General features: G+C 37.3%; 2 protein-coding genes across 13 annotated transcripts in view; both read left to right on the top strand.

Moving 5' to 3' along the window:
* The window catches only part of LOC117405998 (LIM and senescent cell antigen-like-containing domain protein 1), a 53,506-nt gene extending 40,954 nt beyond the window's left edge, over window positions 1-12,552 (top strand). For 5 of the 9 annotated variants that reach the window (XM_034009625.2, XM_059030016.1, XM_034009627.3 and 2 more), the window contains exons 4-11: window positions 2,238-2,358; window positions 4,957-5,106; window positions 5,483-5,633; window positions 6,804-6,896; window positions 7,562-7,610; window positions 7,981-8,056; window positions 8,378-8,559; window positions 9,644-9,766. In XM_034009625.2, the coding sequence (XP_033865516.1) occupies window positions 2,238-2,358; window positions 4,957-5,106; window positions 5,483-5,633; window positions 6,804-6,896; window positions 7,562-7,610; window positions 7,981-8,056; window positions 8,378-8,516 (779 nt within the window). In that variant the 3' untranslated portion in view covers window positions 8,517-8,559; window positions 9,644-9,766. Of the gene's footprint in view, window positions 1-2,237; window positions 2,359-4,956; window positions 5,107-5,482; window positions 5,634-5,937; window positions 6,031-6,803; window positions 6,897-7,561; window positions 7,611-7,980; window positions 8,057-8,377; window positions 8,560-9,643 lie in introns of all 9 variants that reach the window. The other 4 variants (XM_034009624.3, XM_034009622.3, XM_059030015.1 and 1 more) reach the window with 3 other exon arrangements.
* Window positions 12,553-16,184: 3,632 nt separating this feature from the next.
* Window positions 16,185-20,656, top strand: part of LOC117405945 (E3 SUMO-protein ligase RanBP2-like) — a 36,441-nt gene continuing 31,969 nt past the window's right edge. For 2 of the 4 annotated variants that reach the window (XM_059030017.1, XM_059030018.1), the window contains exons 1-6: window positions 16,185-16,616; window positions 18,745-18,812; window positions 18,912-19,023; window positions 19,275-19,427; window positions 19,666-19,896; window positions 20,143-20,288. In XM_059030017.1, coding sequence (XP_058886000.1) covers window positions 16,545-16,616; window positions 18,745-18,812; window positions 18,912-19,023; window positions 19,275-19,427; window positions 19,666-19,896; window positions 20,143-20,288 — 782 coding nt within the window. In that variant the 5' untranslated portion in view covers window positions 16,185-16,544. The remainder of the gene's footprint in view (window positions 16,617-18,744; window positions 18,813-18,911; window positions 19,024-19,274; window positions 19,428-19,665; window positions 19,897-20,142; window positions 20,289-20,656) is intronic. The other 2 variants (XM_059030019.1, XM_034009495.3) reach the window with 1 other exon arrangement.

The raw sequence follows: 20,656 nt of genomic DNA on the forward strand, positions 1-20,656 counted from the left end.
ACATTCTATGTATTCTTTTTCTATTAATAGCAAAAAAGCAGGTGCCAGCGTCTGCTGTAACTGTAGAAAAATAGTGTAGCAAGGCAGTATTGGCAGACTGTCAATCAAAGCAGAAATTCACAAATCTGCGCTAACAGTTGGCCCACCGGTAGGCGGGATGTAGAGTGTGATCGGAATATGTAAACAGTGTGTTCAGTATTGATAAAATTACAATATGTTGAATCCGCTACCAAAGAATACGTTTTGCAAAGTATAAAGAACAAAAAAGGCAGCTACAGGAGTTTGAATGCATTTGTACCGTGGGCTCAGTTTTGAGGTGCTGGAATGGGTTGTTTCTTTTGTAAAACATTTTCATACCAACACTTGATAACATTCATTTAAAAATTGAATACGTTTGTGACTAATTAACTATTAACATTTAAAATATTGAGTACTTTGTATGTTTCAATATTAACTAAATCAAGTTTATTAATCAAACTGATAAATCTTTTTACAGACCGGTAATTGATTTGTTAAAATGTTTGGATACAATGCTATTTTATTGATTTACTGGCTCGTTCAGCTGTCTTAAAATAACACTAGAATCTGTTTTGTTGGAAAATAATAATAAAGAAACATTTTGACTTATTCAAATTTCGCTGCAGGTGGATTTTCATAAGTTTTCTTTTGGTTAAGTGGCGCAGCAGCGCTCCACGATTTTTTTTTTTTTTTTGGGGGGGGGGGGGGGAGAGGATGGGGGGGGAATGTTGCAATTCAACTGAATGTGATTTTGCAAGTTGTTTTTGGTTGTACAGAGTAATGGCGAAAAAAGTAACTTATGCAAGGCTCTCGTTTCCTTCTGTATTGTGTGCATTCGTCTTTCTTGTGCATGACAGTGGTAACGGCTGGACATTTTATTTACACAGTGTTCAGAAATTAGGATTTAAGAACTATGTTTTTGTGCACGTTGTACTGGTTTTACTCAAAAGTGATTCCTGTTCAGGTATTTATGAATGGGAATAATAAGAGACATGCACTTCTGTCTTGTTTGATGACCAAGAAAAAAATAACTGCATTTCTAAAATTTTCAATTATACAAAGGTACCTAATTTAAAGGTTTGATAAACATCTATTTTTAGTTTTCTGTAATTTTATTTTATTTACTAAAATTAAAGTGTTTCAAAATGATTATTTTCACTCAGTGCATATTCTTTGTGATTTCCATCTTTCACAATATTTATTCAAATGAATAAAGTACAGTTTAGATTAGGTTTATTTATAATGTTACAGGTTTAAACATATACAATGTTTTTAATTTGACATTTTCCCAAGGAGTGCTAATAGTGGGCAGCAGTGCCTAATGCAGCTGAACCTCAGGTAAAGTTGGGAACCCCTGCTTTAGGAGGTCTCTCAGAGCTGTGAGAGGTAGCATTCATGGTTCCTGTCAGCATTATGTTGGATTGTAGCTTGTAGTTGCTTTTCTATAGACGGCTGGAATGGTCAGTCATGATAAACTTAATTGCATTATTAGCAGATGCCCTTATCCAGGGCTACTTACAATTGTTACAAGATATCACATTATTTTTTACATACAATTACATTATTTTTTTACACGTTATTTTTACATACAATTACCCATTTATACAGTTGGGTTTTTGCTGGAGCAATCTAGGTAAAGTACCTTGCTCAAGGGTACAGCAACAGTGGCCCCCACCTGGGATTGAACCCAAGACCCTCTGGTCAAGAGTCCAGCACCCTAACCACTACTCCACACTGCTGTCAGTCTCTATAAAAGTCTCTGTGGCCACTGGCCCAAAATGTGCATTTCAGCTATATTTAAACATAAATGTGTTTTAACAAAGGTTTTAAAATCCATGTAATACCCTTTTCACTGCTTTGTTTAGTTCAGTACTCATTTCTAATATGTTTTCTCTACTTTAAAACATTCTTAAAAGAACACCACAATAGGACAAGCAGACCTCTCTTCTGTGTTCCAGGTTACAGAAGCTAATGGAGTAGGGAAGGTCATTTTTAATAGTGCTATTTTTGCACCAGGCAAATCAGTAAAAAAACAAAACAAAAAAAAAACACACACTATATATACTTAATTAAATATTGCTCCAGCTTTAAAACAGCATTGAACTGTGGTGAAGTGTATTTTGTGGACAGAGATATGTAATACCTCCACACCCTGGCTGACAGCTGTCTGTTTCAGTTTATGTGTACAGCATCCCTGAGGGTACCTGTTTGTGTTTTAGGCGAGTTCATCATTGGTCGTGTGATAAAGGCGATGAACAATAGTTGGCATCCCGACTGCTTCTGCTGTGACATCTGCCAACAAGTCCTTGCTGACGTGGGCTTTGTGAAGAATGCTGGCAGGTGAGTGCAGTCATTCCTCCCGTCTGCCATGCAGGAATAAACATGCCTGATCCCACTGTTCCAGGCAGTGTTTGCATCACACATATGACTGGAGCTTTCCAAAGAATGAGGATGTACAGAATATGTATCATAGTGGTGGAACAAACATGTTTTTTTTTTTATGTTCGGATATTTTTCCGAGATAAATATATTCGTTCGGAAATTTAGAAAAAGCCATTAAATGAAAAACATTATATTAAGTGGGGAGATCCTCAGGGAGTTTACTTATTGCGTATGACATTTAAACAAAAAAATCTGAAAAACAACAAAAACACAGCACTTGCATATACTATTGACATGACGGTGGTGATTCAGGTCTTTTCGTAACTAACAAATACTGACCAATAAAGAAATTTAACATTTCGTTCGCAATACGGGTTTAAGTGCCTTTATAGAATTTAAATAAACTCACCCTTGCGCTGTTCACTTTACAGTCCAACAGAAAATAATAATAATAATTAAAAAAAAATTATATATATATCATTATTTTTTTTTATTTTTTTTAAAGTTCAGTTTTTTTTAAGAAACAGAATTGCGTCCATCTGCACTTAGGCAGGCCTGCTTCTTTGTAACGGTTTGCTGCTGAAAAAAACCCTCTGTGACGGAGTCGATGTTGCCGGTATGCATAACATTTCCCTTGCAAATTGTGTTGGAAAACGTGAGGCATGCTGCTTCCACCATAAGAGCGGGTCTTCTGTGACAGATAGTTTTGGGTTCTTGCAAAAAAATATCTTACTCAGATCAGTCGTCCACGGTGTCTGGTTCCTCATCTACGTCCCCAAATAAACTGCTGTAGTTGTGTTTTGACGGAAGCCAATGCCAATGTCTCGCTTCCCAAATCCAAAACAGCACCTAAAACCCCAGGTAGAGCAGTATTTGCCAGCTCTGGGTTGCGTGCGTGTAATCTGGACTCAATTTCTCTTTTGGTTTCTTTTTTTTGGACATCAGAAAGAAACTTCTCCAGGTCAGGTCAAAGTTTGTCAGTTTAACAGCAGGTGAATCGCTCCCTTCTGGTTTAATTTTGTCAACCAAGCTTGTGATCACATGTGAAACTGCTGAAAGTGTAAGACAGCATTCGCTGCTGAGATACCGTGTAGCGTTTTCCATTAGGAACAATATGTTAAGCAGCTCTTTTAAAACATCCCAATATCCCTTGAGATCAAGGTAGGTTGCATTCCATCTCTTTGGTAAATCTTGCATAAGCACATCTTTGCAGACACCAAACTGTTCTTGTCGCCGGTGTAGTTCAATCTGTGCTGTGGAGCTCATTCTAAAGTGGCCAACTTTCAAGACGCACCAATAGCATGATCAATCTCCGGTATTGCCAGACCTTTCCAAACTGAAAGTTGTAAACTGTGTCCCCCACACCTCACAGCAGTTAAGCCTGTCTTTTCTGTCATGAGCTAGATATTGGAGGCATTATGTGTAACTACTGCAAGTATTTTAGAAAGGGGGGGTTGACAGTATTTCCTCTAAGTAGTGCTGTAGATTCACAGCAGTGTGGCGCTCTGCAATTGGTTTTGAAGCTAGAATTTGAGTTTGTAAATTCCACTCGCCGTCCATGTAGTGGCAAGTTAGTCATGTATGACTCGTTTGCCACACTTGTCCATGTATCTGTTGTCAGGGCAAGAGAACTCACATTTTCCAGTTCGGACCTAAATGCTTTTTGTCCATCCTTGTGTTGCTGTTTAATCAGTTCTCTTAGTTATGTGACTTGGCACCTTGTACTGTGGTTCAAGGCAACGCAGCAACTCGATGAAGGGTTTGTCTTCAACAATACTGAGTGGACGCATTACCTGTACCAAGAAGTTGACCACCTTGCTTGTTGTTTCATCTTTACACGATTGTGTTTGCAAAGTCAGTGATGGTTGTCTGGCCTCCGGCTTTATCTGAATCTTCTTTGTAAAGTACAGCATGCACCCATTTAATATGCTCTCGCAAATTAGTAGTACCACCATGGGAACTCACTCATTTTTTGCAAAGCTTGCATTCTACAGCATTTCGTTCATTTATTTTGTCAAAATAATTCCACATGTCAGACACGATGCTTATTTCCGGCTGTTTTCAACAATGTAATTTCTCGCAGCACACTAACATTTTATTACAGTAGCCTATTACTAAAATAAACCCTGCATTATGTACATACATGATGTATTATGTACTTTTTACTTTGCAAAAAAACAATACTAAAAAAAAAACGCACAATACGCATTTCTGACTAATTCCATTTTTTTTTTCATGTTCTAACACATGTAAAAAAAATATTCATTCGGATATTTTTCCCACCCCTAATGTATCAGTTCCTTTGTTTGTTTCCTTTCTTTATTTATTTGTTTTTGTTTACATAATTTGCAAAGCTTTTCTGTGTTGGTACCCTAAATTAAGTGGAATTATAAGCACATTTGTGTTTTTGTAAAGAGGATTGGTTTTAGAAGGTGAATTATGGGGTGGGGGGGTTGTTTACATGATTTTATTTATATAAAATACAACTTTGTATAATTAGGGGAGAGGAGAAGAGGGCTTTTGGATTTTAAAGCAAGCTTGATTTCCGTTATCTAGACACCTTTGTCGCCCTTGTCACAACCGTGAGAAAGCTAGAGGTCTGGGGAAGTACATCTGTCAGAAGTGTCACGCCATCATTGACGAGCTGCCTTTGATTTTCAAGAATGATCCGTACCACCCGGATCACTTCAACTGCACCAACTGCGGGTAGGTAGCAAGAACGGCGACAGTAGGAGTTGTTTTACCAGCCTGTTGTATTCCAAGATTTATATAATGCATTACAAATGTAATTTATACATTGATCAGGATAGTCCCTTAATGTGCATCCTTCGCACCATGATGTCAGTGACTACCAGACGATGTCCGCAGCATGTATTGGTAGCCAGGTAAACTGGTCATCACCTATGAGTGTAAAGGGAGATTCAGTTGTCACCCAGATGTCCTACAATGAACATATTTTCATCTTATGCAAAGTATACTGCTGATATTTGTAACAATGTACATGAATCTTTCTACATGGATTTTTTTTAAAGCTTATAACAAACATGCTTTTATTTCTGCCTGTCCCCTTGGCATTTGCCAGTAAGGAGCTGACTGCTGATGCTCGTGAACTAAAAGGGGAGTTGTATTGCCTGCCCTGCCATGACAAGATGGGAGTTCCCATTTGTGGTGCCTGCCGAAGACCCATTGAAGGGCGTGTGGTCAACGCCATGGGCAAGCAGTGGCACGTGGAGGTACGTCTGGCCTGTATAATGACTGAGCGTTTAAAGTTATGGATAATGTTATGGATATCACAAATTGCACACAAAAATGATTTTAATATATACTTTATCTGTTGTCATTCTTCTTTTTGGCCACTAGTGGTCAGTAATGAATTGGTCTTTCAGTACGTCCTATTTTATGAATTTTATATACTGTATATCTTTTTTTTTTAATAAATTGTTTACTTGTGTTTTTTCAGTACATCTTCTTCACTGCTCTCTTTTGTGTACCTTTTTATCTCTAAATTACTTTCCACACATTATATTCCTGTTTCAGCACTTTGTGTGCTCTGTCTGTGAAAGGCCCTTTCAAGGGCACCCTTACTATGAGCGGGGGGGCCACGTCTATTGTGAAAGGCACTTTGACATGGTGAGAGGGATTTGGACACCCATGCACCTTGTGCAGCTTCACCTCCCTGCCTCACAACGATTAAAACTATTCAAACAGGGGGTGTTCTCGGAATATCAGAATTGGATACTTAGCTAGCATCTCAAGGCTTGTTACATGAGGCGGTGGTAAAAAAAAAAAAAAAAAAGGTGTTAAACAGATATAGATTTGCAGGGAAATTTACAAAATGGGCAAGTAGCAGCTAAAGGCTCTTCATCCACTGACTTAACTGATAATTTGAAAGCTCATAGTTCACCTCAAATGGGAATACAGATAACTATTGCTAACAAGATATTTTAGAAATGGAGCTGCCTTAACGTTTTAAATTAAATCTAAATAAGATTTTACCAAGTTTCCTTTTAGTACCTATAGATGACATTGGGGATGTTCTATGGACGCAGAGCACCCCCTTATGGCACACAATAACTGTCTAAGGTTTCTGCAAAGCTCTAAATAGGCCAATGTGACCTTAGAATCGTTCTGTACTTCACAAATCAACCGTAATGGTTATAACGGGAGATGTATTAAAATAGGAAAGAGCAAGAGTTGAGACGTGTTTGAACCTGTTTGAACCCTCCTATCTGAAAAGTTTTCTGTTGCACAATTCAGTGAGGTAAAAAGATTGGTGTGTACCTGCAGTGACTAGGCCTGTGCTATTGTTTGTCTGGCTCCTTCTCTTTTCTTGTGTAACTCTCTGCAGTGAAGCCCTGACTAAACTATGACTAACCTGTTTGGCCGATAAATGTTTTTTGCAGCATTTTGTGTGTGCTAAGTGTGAAAAGCCATTCCTTGGCCACCGTCACTATGAAAGGAAGGGATTGGCTTATTGTGAAACTCACTACAATCAGGTACATTTAACATTCTGTAACATTGTGTTTTTGCAACTCCGAAATAAATTATATTTCTGTACATTCCAATACCATTGCACACAAACCTCTGGATAAAAACCAAGTGAAAAGGAATGTATTGTATATTCTGCCATATTTACTTAATAAAAAAAATCTAAATCCTACTTTTAAGTGCAGCTTTGATTATTTTGCTATTTGTCTTCCACATAAAAAATAGTGTAATATTAAAAACAGTGAATTGGTGAAGGGTCCCTATACAATAAAGTGTAGTACAGGTACAATTTACTGACAACATAGTCTAACCACATATTAACAGAACTTGTGAAATAGGAGTGCACACTGTATACATCAGCAAATGCACTGTTCATTACATGCGTAGTGTATAATAGAATTACATTTCTGTGACCCAGCTTGAATTAAAGAAACAATTGCTTTTACTTAATTGTAACAGGTTTTATCAAATGTTTAGCAGCTGCCGCTATGATTCAGTATCTCAATAAGCATTTCAAGTGAATGCAGTTGTTTCAAGATATTTGGAAGCAGAATGTTGTGATAAGTTACATTTCTGTTTGTTGATTGCAGAATTAAACATTGCAGTGTGCAGCTAGGACATGCATGCCTTGTAACTACACGAAAGGTCTAATTCTTTTCTGGTAATTTTATAGCTGTTTGGTGATGTTTGCTACCACTGCAACCGTGTGATTGAAGGAGATGGTAATATTCTGAATTACTATTTTTTATGTTTTGATTTAAAAAAAAAAAAAAAAAAAAAAAAAAAAAACAGCAGTTGGATCAAGTTTTTAAAATTAATTTATAATCAGTGTTTCATATAAACTAGTAGCTTTTCTTTTATCTGTTTCACTGAAGATGTTCAGAGACTTCTTGTCAAAGTTTGTTATATATTTTTAAAGGTTTCTTGTAGTATTACCACAGCTTTTGTATTAACCGGACAGCCATAGACATCCCACTTTTTAGTTTATTTGTATTGATTACATTTGTTAGTAGATTTATTTATTTTACAGTTGTAGTACTAGTGCAGCAACGGTTTCCTTCTCATTGTGATACTGTTTTTTTTTCTCTCCAGTTGTATCTGCACTGAACAAGGCTTGGTGTGTAAACTGCTTTGCCTGTTCTACTTGCAACACCAAGCTGACACTCAAGTAAGTATAATTCCTGTTGCTGTTTAACTCATTGTTCTGTAAAAAAAAAAAAACGTTTTCTGAAACATGCCAGTCATTTTAGATATACTGTATTTTGCATCATCAACCTTTTCATCTGTAGTGTTGTCTTTGAAATACAATATGCTTATCCCAAAATGGAGACACATGATAATATTGCTAGTTCTATGAAAAGCTTGGTAAGCACTATCTTTTGCCACCTAGGAGAATGTCTCCCTCCATATTGCTCTTCCCTCTGTCTTTTGATTTCTCTCTTAATCGGCTCTTCTTTCCTGTACTTGTCTGCCGATCCCTCTTCTAAAGGGACAAATTCGTTGAGATTGATCTAAAGCCGGTCTGCAAGCCCTGCTATGAGAGAATGCCTGAGGAGCTAAAGCGTCGGCTGGCCAAACGCGAAAGAGACTCCAAAGAAAAGAAAAAGAAAATGCCAATCTGTTTGTAAACCTTTCTTTCTCTTTTTCATCACTTCTCCTTTCTTTCCATTGGTTAGTGTCAAGGATAGTTTTTTTTTTTTTTGAGACTGTATTCATCACTCTAACTGTGCCTGCTGGCTTGGTTGGTTTGTTTGTCAACTCTAATGCTCTTTTTCTGCTTGTCGTCTGCAGCTTGGCCTCTTGCCATTCATTATAATGGTTGTTGGATCAAAGGAGTTTTTTTCCCCCACTTTACAAGTTTATAAAATATGTAGGGGCATTTATGGGGTGATTTTATAATGCAAGCCATATAGGATAGTTATGCATGCTGCTGTAACACAAGTATTCATGAGAGGATGGTAAAGTTTAATGGGCACCATAGCCAAGCAAGTACCAGCCGTTCCAAACTATGGGTTACCTGGAATGCAGCACTGGCACCCCCTATACTCTCACATGGCATTGTAACTCCTTTTGTATTTTACATCAAATTGCACTGTGTTTCCATGAGCCTTAATGCAACATCTTGCTGTATTTCCCTATTTTCTTTTTTAATTACGCTTTTATATTGAGCTTTTTACAATTATTGTGCTTGGATTTTCTAACTGAAGTTTTGTAGGAGGAGGAGCACCCTGAGAGCCACACCCAATGGGGAGCAGTGAGGCAAACTGCAGTGTGTGCAGTTAAACAATGTTATCCCACCCTCTGGATTACATGATGAATTTACTATTTAAATTAATCATTTAAACCACATAAATATTTGAAAAAAATAAACTTATACTGGAATACATTGGTAGTGGAGTTGCTGACAATTTATGTAGCCAAATAGAAAATAAAAACTTTTTTTTAGTGTATATAAGTGCATCAAAAGCTTAGCAGTTCTGTTCCTTGGTGGTTGCATCAGGGAAACTAAAAAATAAAATAAAAAATATTACACACTTTGAAAATAAGGGTCTCTACTGAAGGGTTTGTAAATGCATTTCCAGTTGCTTATGTTTTAAGGTGACATCCTATCTAGGTTTGTTCTGTGTGTTTTGGTGTAGTTTGCACATTTTGCATCTTGCTGCATGTTATTTACATACATTTCCAGTTAGTGATGTACCAAAAATAATATCTATCAAAAAATAAAATGTTCAAATCTTATTTTACTTCTGCTTAGGAACAAGTTTGTGGAGTTTGACATGAAACCAGTCTGCAAGAAATGCTATGAGAAGTTCCCTCTGGAGCTGAAGAAAAGACTAAAGAAGCTGGCTGAAACTGTTGGACGTAAATAAACTGCAAGCTGTGCACTTTGCACAGTTCAGACAAGAATGCTAGCCATACTGAGCTTGGTTAGAACCAAAATGTGTTTAATACACACAGAATCTGAAGGTTTGGAAACGCAAAACTGTATATTCATTGGAAATAAAACTGATGGATTTAGTTTTAAAATAATTTTGAAAACATCGAGGTATGAAAAGATCAGGATAATAGATTTTCTCAAAGAACGATCTTGTCATTTATACTGTACCTGTTTAGGATTTTGTATTTTACACCTATGTATTAACAAAACACACTTCTATCTTAGCTAAGCCAAATGTTACTCTGTCTTTCTGTACTCTCTTTTATGACAATTCTACTCCAATGCATGATGTGCAAATTGAAATTAAGTTCATATTAATCCCTTTAAGGTTGTGGAGAAACAAAAACTTGTACAACTAACAAGAACATGGGAACTTGCGTGCTCCTAAATTTATGGAATGCATTTATTAATAAAGACATTTAGATTGTAAAACGCCCAAAGAAACTATATTAAATGTTTTTTGTCCAATTTGTAATGTAGGTCTTACTCCATTTATAAAACATTTGTTAATGTGGTTGACTACTATTAACAAGGAATACCTGTTTATTACAATCACATTTTAATGATTCATTACTAATGTAGAGATTAATGCTTGGTTATGTATAAATGCCTTACATATTCTTGTAACATTATATTGCTATAGCCTTTTATTGTGAAGAAATGGCTAATGTTTATAACACTTTCAGGACACAGAACTACATGCATTATTGATGGTTTATAACAGATTTGTAAACTTAGATGTTACCGATTTTAATGCAGCGGTGCTTCCTTAATGGTGTAATAGTCAAGCCTATTGGAAACTCGCTAGCCCCCACAGTGTACGGGCAGCATAGAAAGTGAGTGAGTGGGTCCAAATACATGACAACTTTGACCCGAAAATCGCATAAGGAACAAGAAAAAAAGGGAAGTTGTTAGAAAATGTATTTTCAAAGGCTTGATTTTAATATGGCTTTTAAAATGGACTGTTTCTATTGGCAATTGTATAGCCTGCTATTTTTCCTGCATGTTTATTATATATATATATATATATATATATATATATCCACACCCCCTTGAACTTTTTTCACATTTTGTTGTGTCAGTGCCTCAGAGTTTCATGCATTTAAATGAGGATTTTTTTTCCACTTATCTACACACCATACTCCACACTGTTAAGGGGAAAAAAAGTTTTTATGGGAAAAAATATATATATTAAATACAAAACTGAAAGATCATAATTGGATAAGTCTCCACCCCCGAGTTGGTGGAAGCACCTTTGGCAGCAATTACAGCTGTGAGTCTGTTGGGATAGGTCTCTACCAACTTTGCACTCCTAGATTTAGCAATATTTGACCATTCTTCTTTACAAAACTGTTCAAGCTCCGTCAAGTTCCTTGGGGAGCGTTGATGGACAGCAATCTTCAAGTCATGCCACAAATTTTCAATTTGAATTAGGTCGGGGCTCTGACTGGGCCACTGAAGGTCATTTACCTTTTTGTTCCTTAGCCACTCCAGTGTAGCTTTGGCTGTGTGCTTTGGGTCGGCCTGATCTAGGCGGGATCTTGGTGGTGCCATACACCTTCCACTTCTTAATAATCATCTTGACCGTGCTCCAAGGGATATTCGAGGCCTTTGATATTTTTATTATACCCATCCCCTGATCTTTCCAACCCTGGAACCTACAGGAACTGCTGAATTTATCCTGAAATCATGTGAATCACTACAATTTAACACAAGTGGAGGCCACTTAACTTGGTGTGTGATTTTGAAGGCGATTGGTTACACCTGAGCTAATTTAGGATTGCTATTACTAGGGGGATGGAAACTTATCCAACCAAGCTATTTCAGTTTTTATTTTTAATTAATTTTCTACAAATTTCTAGAATATCTTTTTTCACTTGGAAGTTGTGGTGTAGGATGTGTAGATAAATGAAAACAAAAACTATTTTAATGCATTTTAATTCCAGGCTATAAGGCAACAAAAGGTAAAAATATTGAAAGGAGGTACAGACTTTCTATAGGCACTGTGTATATGTGTGTGTATTATATATATATATATATATATATATATATATATATATATATATATATATATATATATATATATTAATTAGTGTGTGTGTGTGCCTTATTTTTATAATAGCAGTTCAATTAGCAATAATCTTTATCTGTGTAGCCCAAATGCTATGTTTTGACAATATGTACTTTTGCGAGTTAAGATTTGTATTTTTTCTTTTTTTGTTAAAATCACACTGCCTTAAATGTTAAACAACCTGAAGTACCAGATAATTAGAAAACCATGGTTATTTCTGAAGTCAGCATTTATTTAAGAATTAAGAAAATATGTCAAGCAAGGGATGGGATGAATAAATAAATGATGTACACCTGTAGTGAAAACGGTACTCAGGACTTCAAAGAATGATCTATATCAAGTATTGTTTACGTACTATGGAACTGTTACATTTCTAGAACATTTCAAATTGATTTATTTGTCAGAACAAATCATGAAAAAATATGGCACGATCTGTTTCTTTGGTAATAGTAAATGGCATTGTTAATTACAAAACAAAAATACTGCATAATGTTGGTTTACATTCTGTTGCATTGGAAATGTTAAAAGAAAGTGTCACTCAAAGCCATCCAACTTAAAATTGTATGTATACTAATCATTGAATCAGTTTTCTAGTATGTTTCTATGTTATTCACAGTGACATATTCCAGTATTTAATAAAATCTATACCATCAAACTTGTGTTCATTTCGCAAATGTTAATTGCCTTGTAGTCAATGTTATTATAAAACGTGCAGTATGGATTGTGTGATTTGTATCAATTGCTAAAACTATGACAGCAAACACATGGAATTTTTTGGGGGGGAGACATTTGGGTAATGTGAGCCTATTGTAATTATAGCATTCCAAACGAGGGACAGTGCTGCTGTTGCCCTATACTTTTGTTTGATAATTTACAGTACTAATGTTAAGTCACAACAATGGATAATCTCAGGGGCTAAATATCGTAACACTGGGGAACTTCTTGATGACAATATCCTTCATAGAGTAGGTTCCAAATCGGAGAAGGGAGAATGGACAAAACATTAGAATAGCCTTAACAGTATGTAATTGACTGTGTTGAGGGACAAGCTGATTGCACAGGCACCCTTTTATCATGGTTTCTGCGATCCTTCTGTTTTGCCTTGATTGTTGCTGAATAGTTGCACACAGCTGTCACACAGCGTGCATCGGTCTAGTGACTTATGAACAGCAGTTCTAGTGAATCACATGACGTTGTGTCCACATAAATCTACAATCACAATTTTTTTGTTCAGTGTAATAATTATATATATTTTTTTTTTTGCGACCGTCTGCAAAGGTCAGACCCTCTAATCAGGCTTTATTGCAGTTAGAAATAGGTAAACATTACTTTTGTTGCTGTATTACATACTATGGAACAAGTGAGTGTTCCATAGTACTCCATTGAGTACTTCCATAGAATGTTCCATAGTACTCCACACAGAGCAGCAGTGTGGAGTAGTGGTTAGGGCTCTGGAATCTTGACCGGAGGGTCGTGGGTTCAATCCCAGGTGGGGGACACTGCTGCTGTACCCTTTTTATTATTATTATTATTTGTTTATTTTGCAGACGCCTTTATCCAAGGCGACTTACAGAGACTAGGGTGTGTGAACTATGCATCAGCTGCAGAGTCACTTACAACTACGTCTCACCCGAAAGATGGAGCACAAGGAGGTGAAGTGACTTGCTCAGGGTCACACAATGAGTCCGTGGCTGAGCTGGGATTTGAACCGGGGACCTCCTGGTTACAAGCCCTTTTCTTTAACCACTGGACCACACAGCCTTGAGCAAGGTACTTTACCTAGATTGCTCCAGTAAAAACCCAACTGTATAAATGGGTAACTATGTAAAAAATAATGTGATATCTGTATGTGAAATAATGTATAATGTGATATCTTGTAACAATTGTAAGTCGCCTTGGATAAGGGTGTCTCTAAGAAATAAATAATAATAGTAATATTTTGGAACTTCATGAAAGTGCTTTGTTACTATTTATGGAGCTTCCTAAGTGGTACATAAAAGTTCTAGGTTTCTCACTTCCATTCAGCCAATTTAATTGGTTTGGGCTTTCAGTCTGATACCTCTTACCTCATATTAGCCAGACAATCAAAGCAGAGTGTGCTCACAGTCACAGTGGTTCTCAAGCCTATCACAGAAAAACAATCAGCTCTGCTGAAGAGGTTAGCAGGCTAATAGCAGCACTGTGGTGCATGACTGTTTTTCTTTTTTGTGTATGTGTGTTTTTATATTTTAAATCATAATTGGGAAAGAGAAGGCGAGATGATTCAGGTCCAAACAGTAATTATTTTATTCAGTTGACATGACACTGACAGCTGTACACAAATCTTACTGCAAGCTTTTGCGATGCTAATACACACTGCCTGGACTCCCAAGGAGCTCGCAGGACCCCCTTAAGTAGCCCCTAGGTCGCCAAAAACATTACACATGGTATCACATTTAGCCACTCACAGCCCCCACCCCACACCCCCAATCCTTTGTTTCAGTCTAGGTGGTCCCTTGGATCCCCTAAGGAGGGGTCACCCGCCGGTGCAAAGTTGCACCAATGATAGTCCATTAAGGCTGACTGTTGCAGCCCCTGCGTGAGCGTTCACAGGAGGCCGCCTTGCACCTTCTCCCTGCACCGTGGACGCAGGAGCTGGGCTGGTGTTGCTGCTGGAGAGACAAAACCAACAAAGGCGCAGCCCCAACATCTTGGACAGCACAGCACCATTAAAGCTGCTGTGTCTCAAAATTATGTTCTAAATAAAACTAAAGTTGAATTCCATGGTGGCTATTTACTGCACCCTATCCGCATCGCACACTGTACTCGATTGCGTAACAATTTCCTTTCCCGTTGGAAACAGCTCAGTGCTTTCACTGCTGCACCGGGAGCCAAATAGGCATACTCAAGTGTTAATTACTACTTTCACCAGTAGGTTGTAAATAAAAAGCCCAGGTAGCAAATCAGGGGGGAAACACTACAAATGTATCTGTTGTTACAGTTTGTACTGTTTATTATGTTTTCAGGTTTGTAAATGTGTAAGTTCATGTCTTATCACAGATAAGCAGTTTATACACAGAAAAAGGCAGCGTTCTGATTTGAGAGCAAATAAACGGGTTCTGTAACGGTACCTTTTATTTGTCTAAAAATGCTTAGGCCTGTGAAATGTTCCCATCTTTAAACTCGGCTATTACAAACAGTACCACATAATTGCTACTGAAGAAAGGGAAATGTACTTTATGCAGGATGTTCTTGTTGTATCATGTTTTTCCACTTCTTCAATTGCCTGTATCCTAGATGAGCAGTCTGCGTCACGGTGTGACGTATATGCCTAGCAACGCGCGGCCTCCATTCTTGGAGGGGAAAACACAAGCAGGCTGCATTGGTTTACACCAAAGATAAACGTACTTTCGGATTTAAGAAAACATTTTTTTGCGGCAGATATGGCATATGATTATGTAGAATCTATTGATACTTCAGCTAAAAAAAATACGAGGCTAATTTGTGTTTGGTTAGGACTGAAAAATGTAATATAAAAAAAGGTTTATCTAGCTTGGTGTTGGTTTTCAGAGTTGAGCGCTAGCTCCGCGGCCCCCTCCAGAATTATTATTTTGTGTGTGTTTGTGTGACTCAACTCGCCCCCTGCCGCCGCTGTGTGCTGCTTGCCTCCTGTCAAATGAGCAGTTCTGTGTCACACGTACTATGTTTAACTAAATATTCTCTTTAACTAACCTTAATCACAAGGATATGCTCAGTTTATAGTTTAAAAACAACTATAAAAAATAATCATAAAACTTTGTGGAGTAGTGGTTAGGGCTCTGGACTCCTGACCGGAGGGTCGTGGGTTCAATCCCATGTCAGGGACACTGCTGCTGTACCTTGAGCAAGGTACTTTGTAAAATTTGTAAAAACCCAACTATATAAATCGGTAATTGTATGTAAAAATAATGTCATATCTTGTAACAATTGTAAGTCGCCCTGGATAAGGGCGTCTGCTAAGAAATAAATAATAATAATATACCAGAGATGAAGTGGGTGCTGCAAATGTATGCATATTCTGAGGCCGGCTGCCACCGTGGTCCGATAGCCGGCGTCTGACTTCTTATTGATTGCATTAAACGCGGCCTTCTCCCTGGTTCTGTTGCCTCTGATGATATTAAGTAAAAGCTTAGGCATGTGCCTAAATTGCGTTGTTGTGGCTCTGCACAATACAGCAAGATTTCGGCATAGTTAAGAAACACGGAAGTAATTTTACATTGGGACTCTATGGGGGATGGCCGATTGCTTTCCCCTTTGCCGCCGTTACTAAGCACGTGACCGCGAAAGTTCCCGGCTGTTCCTCCTCTTCCATGCACAAAGTATGGTCCTAGTCACAAACAAGGAACTTCCCTTTTTTCCAGGCATGCGTGGTATTTTTCATGAAGTTAGCTATTTACATTTCAAATGTAATTGGCTACATTATTTCACAATTCTGGCATCATAACCAATCAGTGCAGCTATACAGTTTTGACAGGCGGTCGTCAGTCCTCAATTTTTAGGGCCTTTCGCTGTGTAAGTTATGTAAACGGGGCTTGTTATAAGAAAGCGAAAATTTTGTGTTTTTCTTATATAAATAGTATATTCTGAAACGGATTTGTATCTAAGAATTCATAAAACTAACCCAGAGCCATGCGGCGTAGTAAGGCCGAGGTGGATCGCTACATAGCATCGGTGCAAAGTTGTTCTCCTTCCACTAAAGAGGTGAGTGTTTCTGGCCGTGTGCAACCGACTAGAGAGGTTGAAGCACGAGTGGTGATATGATAGGCCGCATTAAATTAAGGAATTGTAATACAAGTGTTTTCTTGAAGCGGTTGTACTGAAATGTTCATGTGAGTGGGCTTGTCCAGTATATTCTTGCTTTCGTTTTGGGAGAAGCCCACTTAGCCTACTTGTTTTGAAATTAATCTGCGTAGTTGGGTTGCTTGTAATGCAAGCAGTGTGGATTAATGTCACATTACGTTATATGAGTTTGTCAAATATATCGGTAATCGTTAAATAAATGGTGGATTAATTCCTGCACTTCAATATTAAAGGACATAGATTCAGAGATAAATAACAAGTGGCGCTGAATTGTAATGTACTGTACCACCGGTGTTTGTAGTTAATTAAATCTTAAATTAATGGACATAACCAGAAAAAATAACTGTTGTTGATATTAATTTACTGCAATTCACTACTCCCATTCACAGTATGTTTGTGCGTACTCCAGTGTAACCAAATGATACAGACTAGTGTTAAAATATTAACTAACACTAACTGCAGATCTGAATACCTCTTATCTTTAAAACGCTATGTAGTTAGGGTCTACATCCTGGATGATATACAGATCCACTTAACTTTAATAGATGCAACAAATAGTGCTATGCGGTTTACATTTTAGGGTGGCTGTATTAAGATCTGCAACAGTTTAGTTCATTACAGTAGGCCCCCACACAGTACCCCACGTTTACGTTATTTTTTTTAATGGCTGAATTTTAAGAGGCCAGTTGGACTGTCAGCAATGTCTGCTTTCGGATAAAGTAGTGCTTATGTTACTCACACACCGTAGAATGTAAGTTTTCGTCGTGACATGCTCACATCCTTTACATTTAAGATTTAATCATGAGATTTTGTAAATCCTAAAATAAATTCGGTAAACATGTCTCAGAGTATTTCTAGCCAGGATTCTCATTCTCTCTCTCTCTCTCTCTCTCTCTCTCTCTCTCTCTCTCTCTCTCTCTCTCTCTCTCTCTCTCAGATATATATAATAAATATATATATATATATATATATATATATATATATATATATATATATATATATATATTCCCGCGACTGGAGTTGGCCCCGAGACGTATTCGAGGGGCGCTAACTAAAGTCAAGATCATATAATATACACACACTTCAATGTAAATATTCCACGCATTCTAAATACGGTTGAGCTAGAGGGATATAATCCCCGATTTATGCCCATAGAATCTTTGTAACCGCATCACAAAAAACAAATCGAACCATCAGCTATTAAGAAAATGTCGTTTAAAGTAAATTTCAACCTTTTTAATAAGTTGTCAATTGAGGAATGGCTAAATCAAAACATCCCAGAAAATACGAGCACCTCTGAGATGTCTACAGTCGCTGTAAGTAGTACAGAGAGAAGTACTGTCGGACAAACTGAAAAACCTACCATCAGTACTACTAGTGTTAGACATGGGAGCGTTACCCAACAGCGACATGATTTAATTTAAATAGAAAGAACTGAAATAAATACCAGAAAACAAACAGCTTGGGCAATTCATGTTTTTCGAGACTTCTTAAAGGAAAATAATAAAAACACACATTTTTAGGAAAACACTTGCCAGAGTTTAAGTGATTTATCTCAGAGAATTGTATGCAACCTTCAAAAATAGAGGGACAACAGTATGGTATGTCGAGTTATATTTCTCTGAGAGCTGAAATATTCAAATCAATTACCAAGGAAAATACATTATTATTATTATTATTATCTTTTTTCCGAACTGTGTCCTATTTTCACAGAAGCATTTTTGCACACTAATAAATACATTTTTTTCACAATCTTTTGTTCTCTGTTTATTCTAATAAAAGTATACACTTTTAAAAACGCTTTTTTGTACACATTTTATAGAGAAGATCGATGTTATGGAGGAATATTTATAGAACATTCATTTTAGAGTGCTTATGTGGAAGGATAAGTAAAAAAAAAAAAAAGAACCTAAATTAATTTAAAATGAATACAAATTATAGTTAATTGTGCCAGTCAGTCTTATCAAAAAATATTTGAATGTTTTCTTCACAGCTTTCGCAACTTAGATTCTTGTTCTTTTGCTTTCAGAAACCTTTAAAAGGATTCTTTTTTGCAAAATTGTACTTTGAAGCAAAAGAATATGAACTTGCAAAAAGGTAAGAGCAAATGTGTCCAACATTTTCAGTACTTGTACGTGGAGAGAGAAACAAAGTTGTCTACAATCAACTTTTTTATTGTTATTGTTTTATTAATAGACACATTTCAGCCTACCTAACTGTGCAGGAAAGGGATCCCAAAGCACATAAATTTCTAGGCCAGCTCTATGAAAAAGAGGAAAGCACTGAGAAGGCAGTTGGATGTTACAAGGTCAGTATTTATTAAGCAAAACTGTCAATCATTTTATAGCTGCGATGACTTTCAACTTAGTCTTGTAAGTGTTTTTTAAAATCCATTATGATTCCTTGCATTTTAAATACTGTTGACATTTTGTTTTGTTACACACACGTTAAGAACAAAACTAAAACTCGTACCCTCACCCTCATAGACAGGCGGAACAATGCAAGTTCATCTTGCACTGTAAAAAGAATGCTCATTTCTGAAACTGTCCTTGTCTGCAGCGTTCTGTGGAGCTGAACCCAGCACAGAAAGACCTGGTCCTGAAGATTGCTGAGTTACTGTGCAACAAGGAAGAAAGAGACGGGCGAGCCGAGTACTGGGTGGAGAGGGCAGCCAAGCTCTTTCCTGGAAGCCCAGCAGTCTATAACCTGAAGGTGGGGAAGGTCTTGTAGGCATATAGAGGAGTGGAGTGTGAAATACATTTAGTTACATACAAATAAAAATGTAACTCCTTTAGGGCTGCTTCAGTTTGTTTTAGAGAAATCTATTTGTAGATTAAGTAAATGCTGGTGTTTCATGAGTTTATAACATGTTGGGCTTATTGATTATTTTGTATCAGCAAAAGGTCAGTGAATAAATCTGTGTTGCGTTTTCCTTTTTCCTCTCCTGTAGGAGAAGCTGTTGAGTGTAAAGGGGCAGCAGGGCTGGAATGAGCTTTTTGACTTGCTTCAGTCAGAGCTGCATGCTCGGCCTGGCGATGTGCATGTGAACATAAAGCTAGTGAACCTGTATTGCCACGACAAGCGACTCGATGAGGCTGTGAGGCACTGTCTCAATGCAGAGAAGAAAGGGGCCATGCGCCACAGCCTAGACTGGTATACCTGTGTTGTACAGACGCTAAAGGTTTGTACTTGATATAGGTTTTTTTTTTTTTTCTGTAGTTCCTTTGTCTGAATGTTGCTTTTCCTCATCTGTTCAAATGACTGATTTTAAACACTCAGCTCCACCTCCGCATTTCATATTGCCAGATAGGAGATTATGAAACTCATGATCTTTTTTTCTTTGATGTAATGTTTTGTTTTCAAGCTTTAAAATGGGTGAAGTCAGTGATAAGTTTAACACAGTGTTTTGGTTTTTTCTTTTTCCCAGGAGTACTTTGGCTCTACCGGTATATCTGAGTGTGATAAAACTATATGGAGGACAATGCAGAAAGAACTGCTGCTTGCTCACAGTAATCTGGTTCGCCTGACACTGTCTGCTAAGGATGTTCATCATGGCAGAGTGGCCCTGCAAAGGTAGGCAGATGAGATTTACTATATATTAGGGATGGGAATGCGACTAGCTTCCTATTCGAAAACACAGGGCCAACATTTTTGTGTATTCAAATACCTGAAATAAAGAATTAAAGGCAAATATGTATACTACAAGCAGACTGCATAAAGTGTAAACCTTTAGTTTAAGTTTACTCTTTGGAGCAGCCGGCCGAGTTCACGAAGTATACAAACAATGTCCAAGACGAGATTTCTTCGATCAAGTCACTTTTGTTTTTTCAATAACCTGTAAATAATTCAAAACAAAGAACATACCCGGTTGTACTTTTAATGGTCAGTGCAAATGTTTACGATACTCCATCCATTCACAAAGTCAACAGCAGGTGTTTTAT

Source organism: Acipenser ruthenus, chromosome 9 (genome assembly GCF_902713425.1).
Source record: "Acipenser ruthenus chromosome 9, fAciRut3.2 maternal haplotype, whole genome shotgun sequence".
In the NCBI taxonomy this organism is placed as follows: Eukaryota; Metazoa; Chordata; class Actinopteri; order Acipenseriformes; family Acipenseridae; genus Acipenser; species Acipenser ruthenus.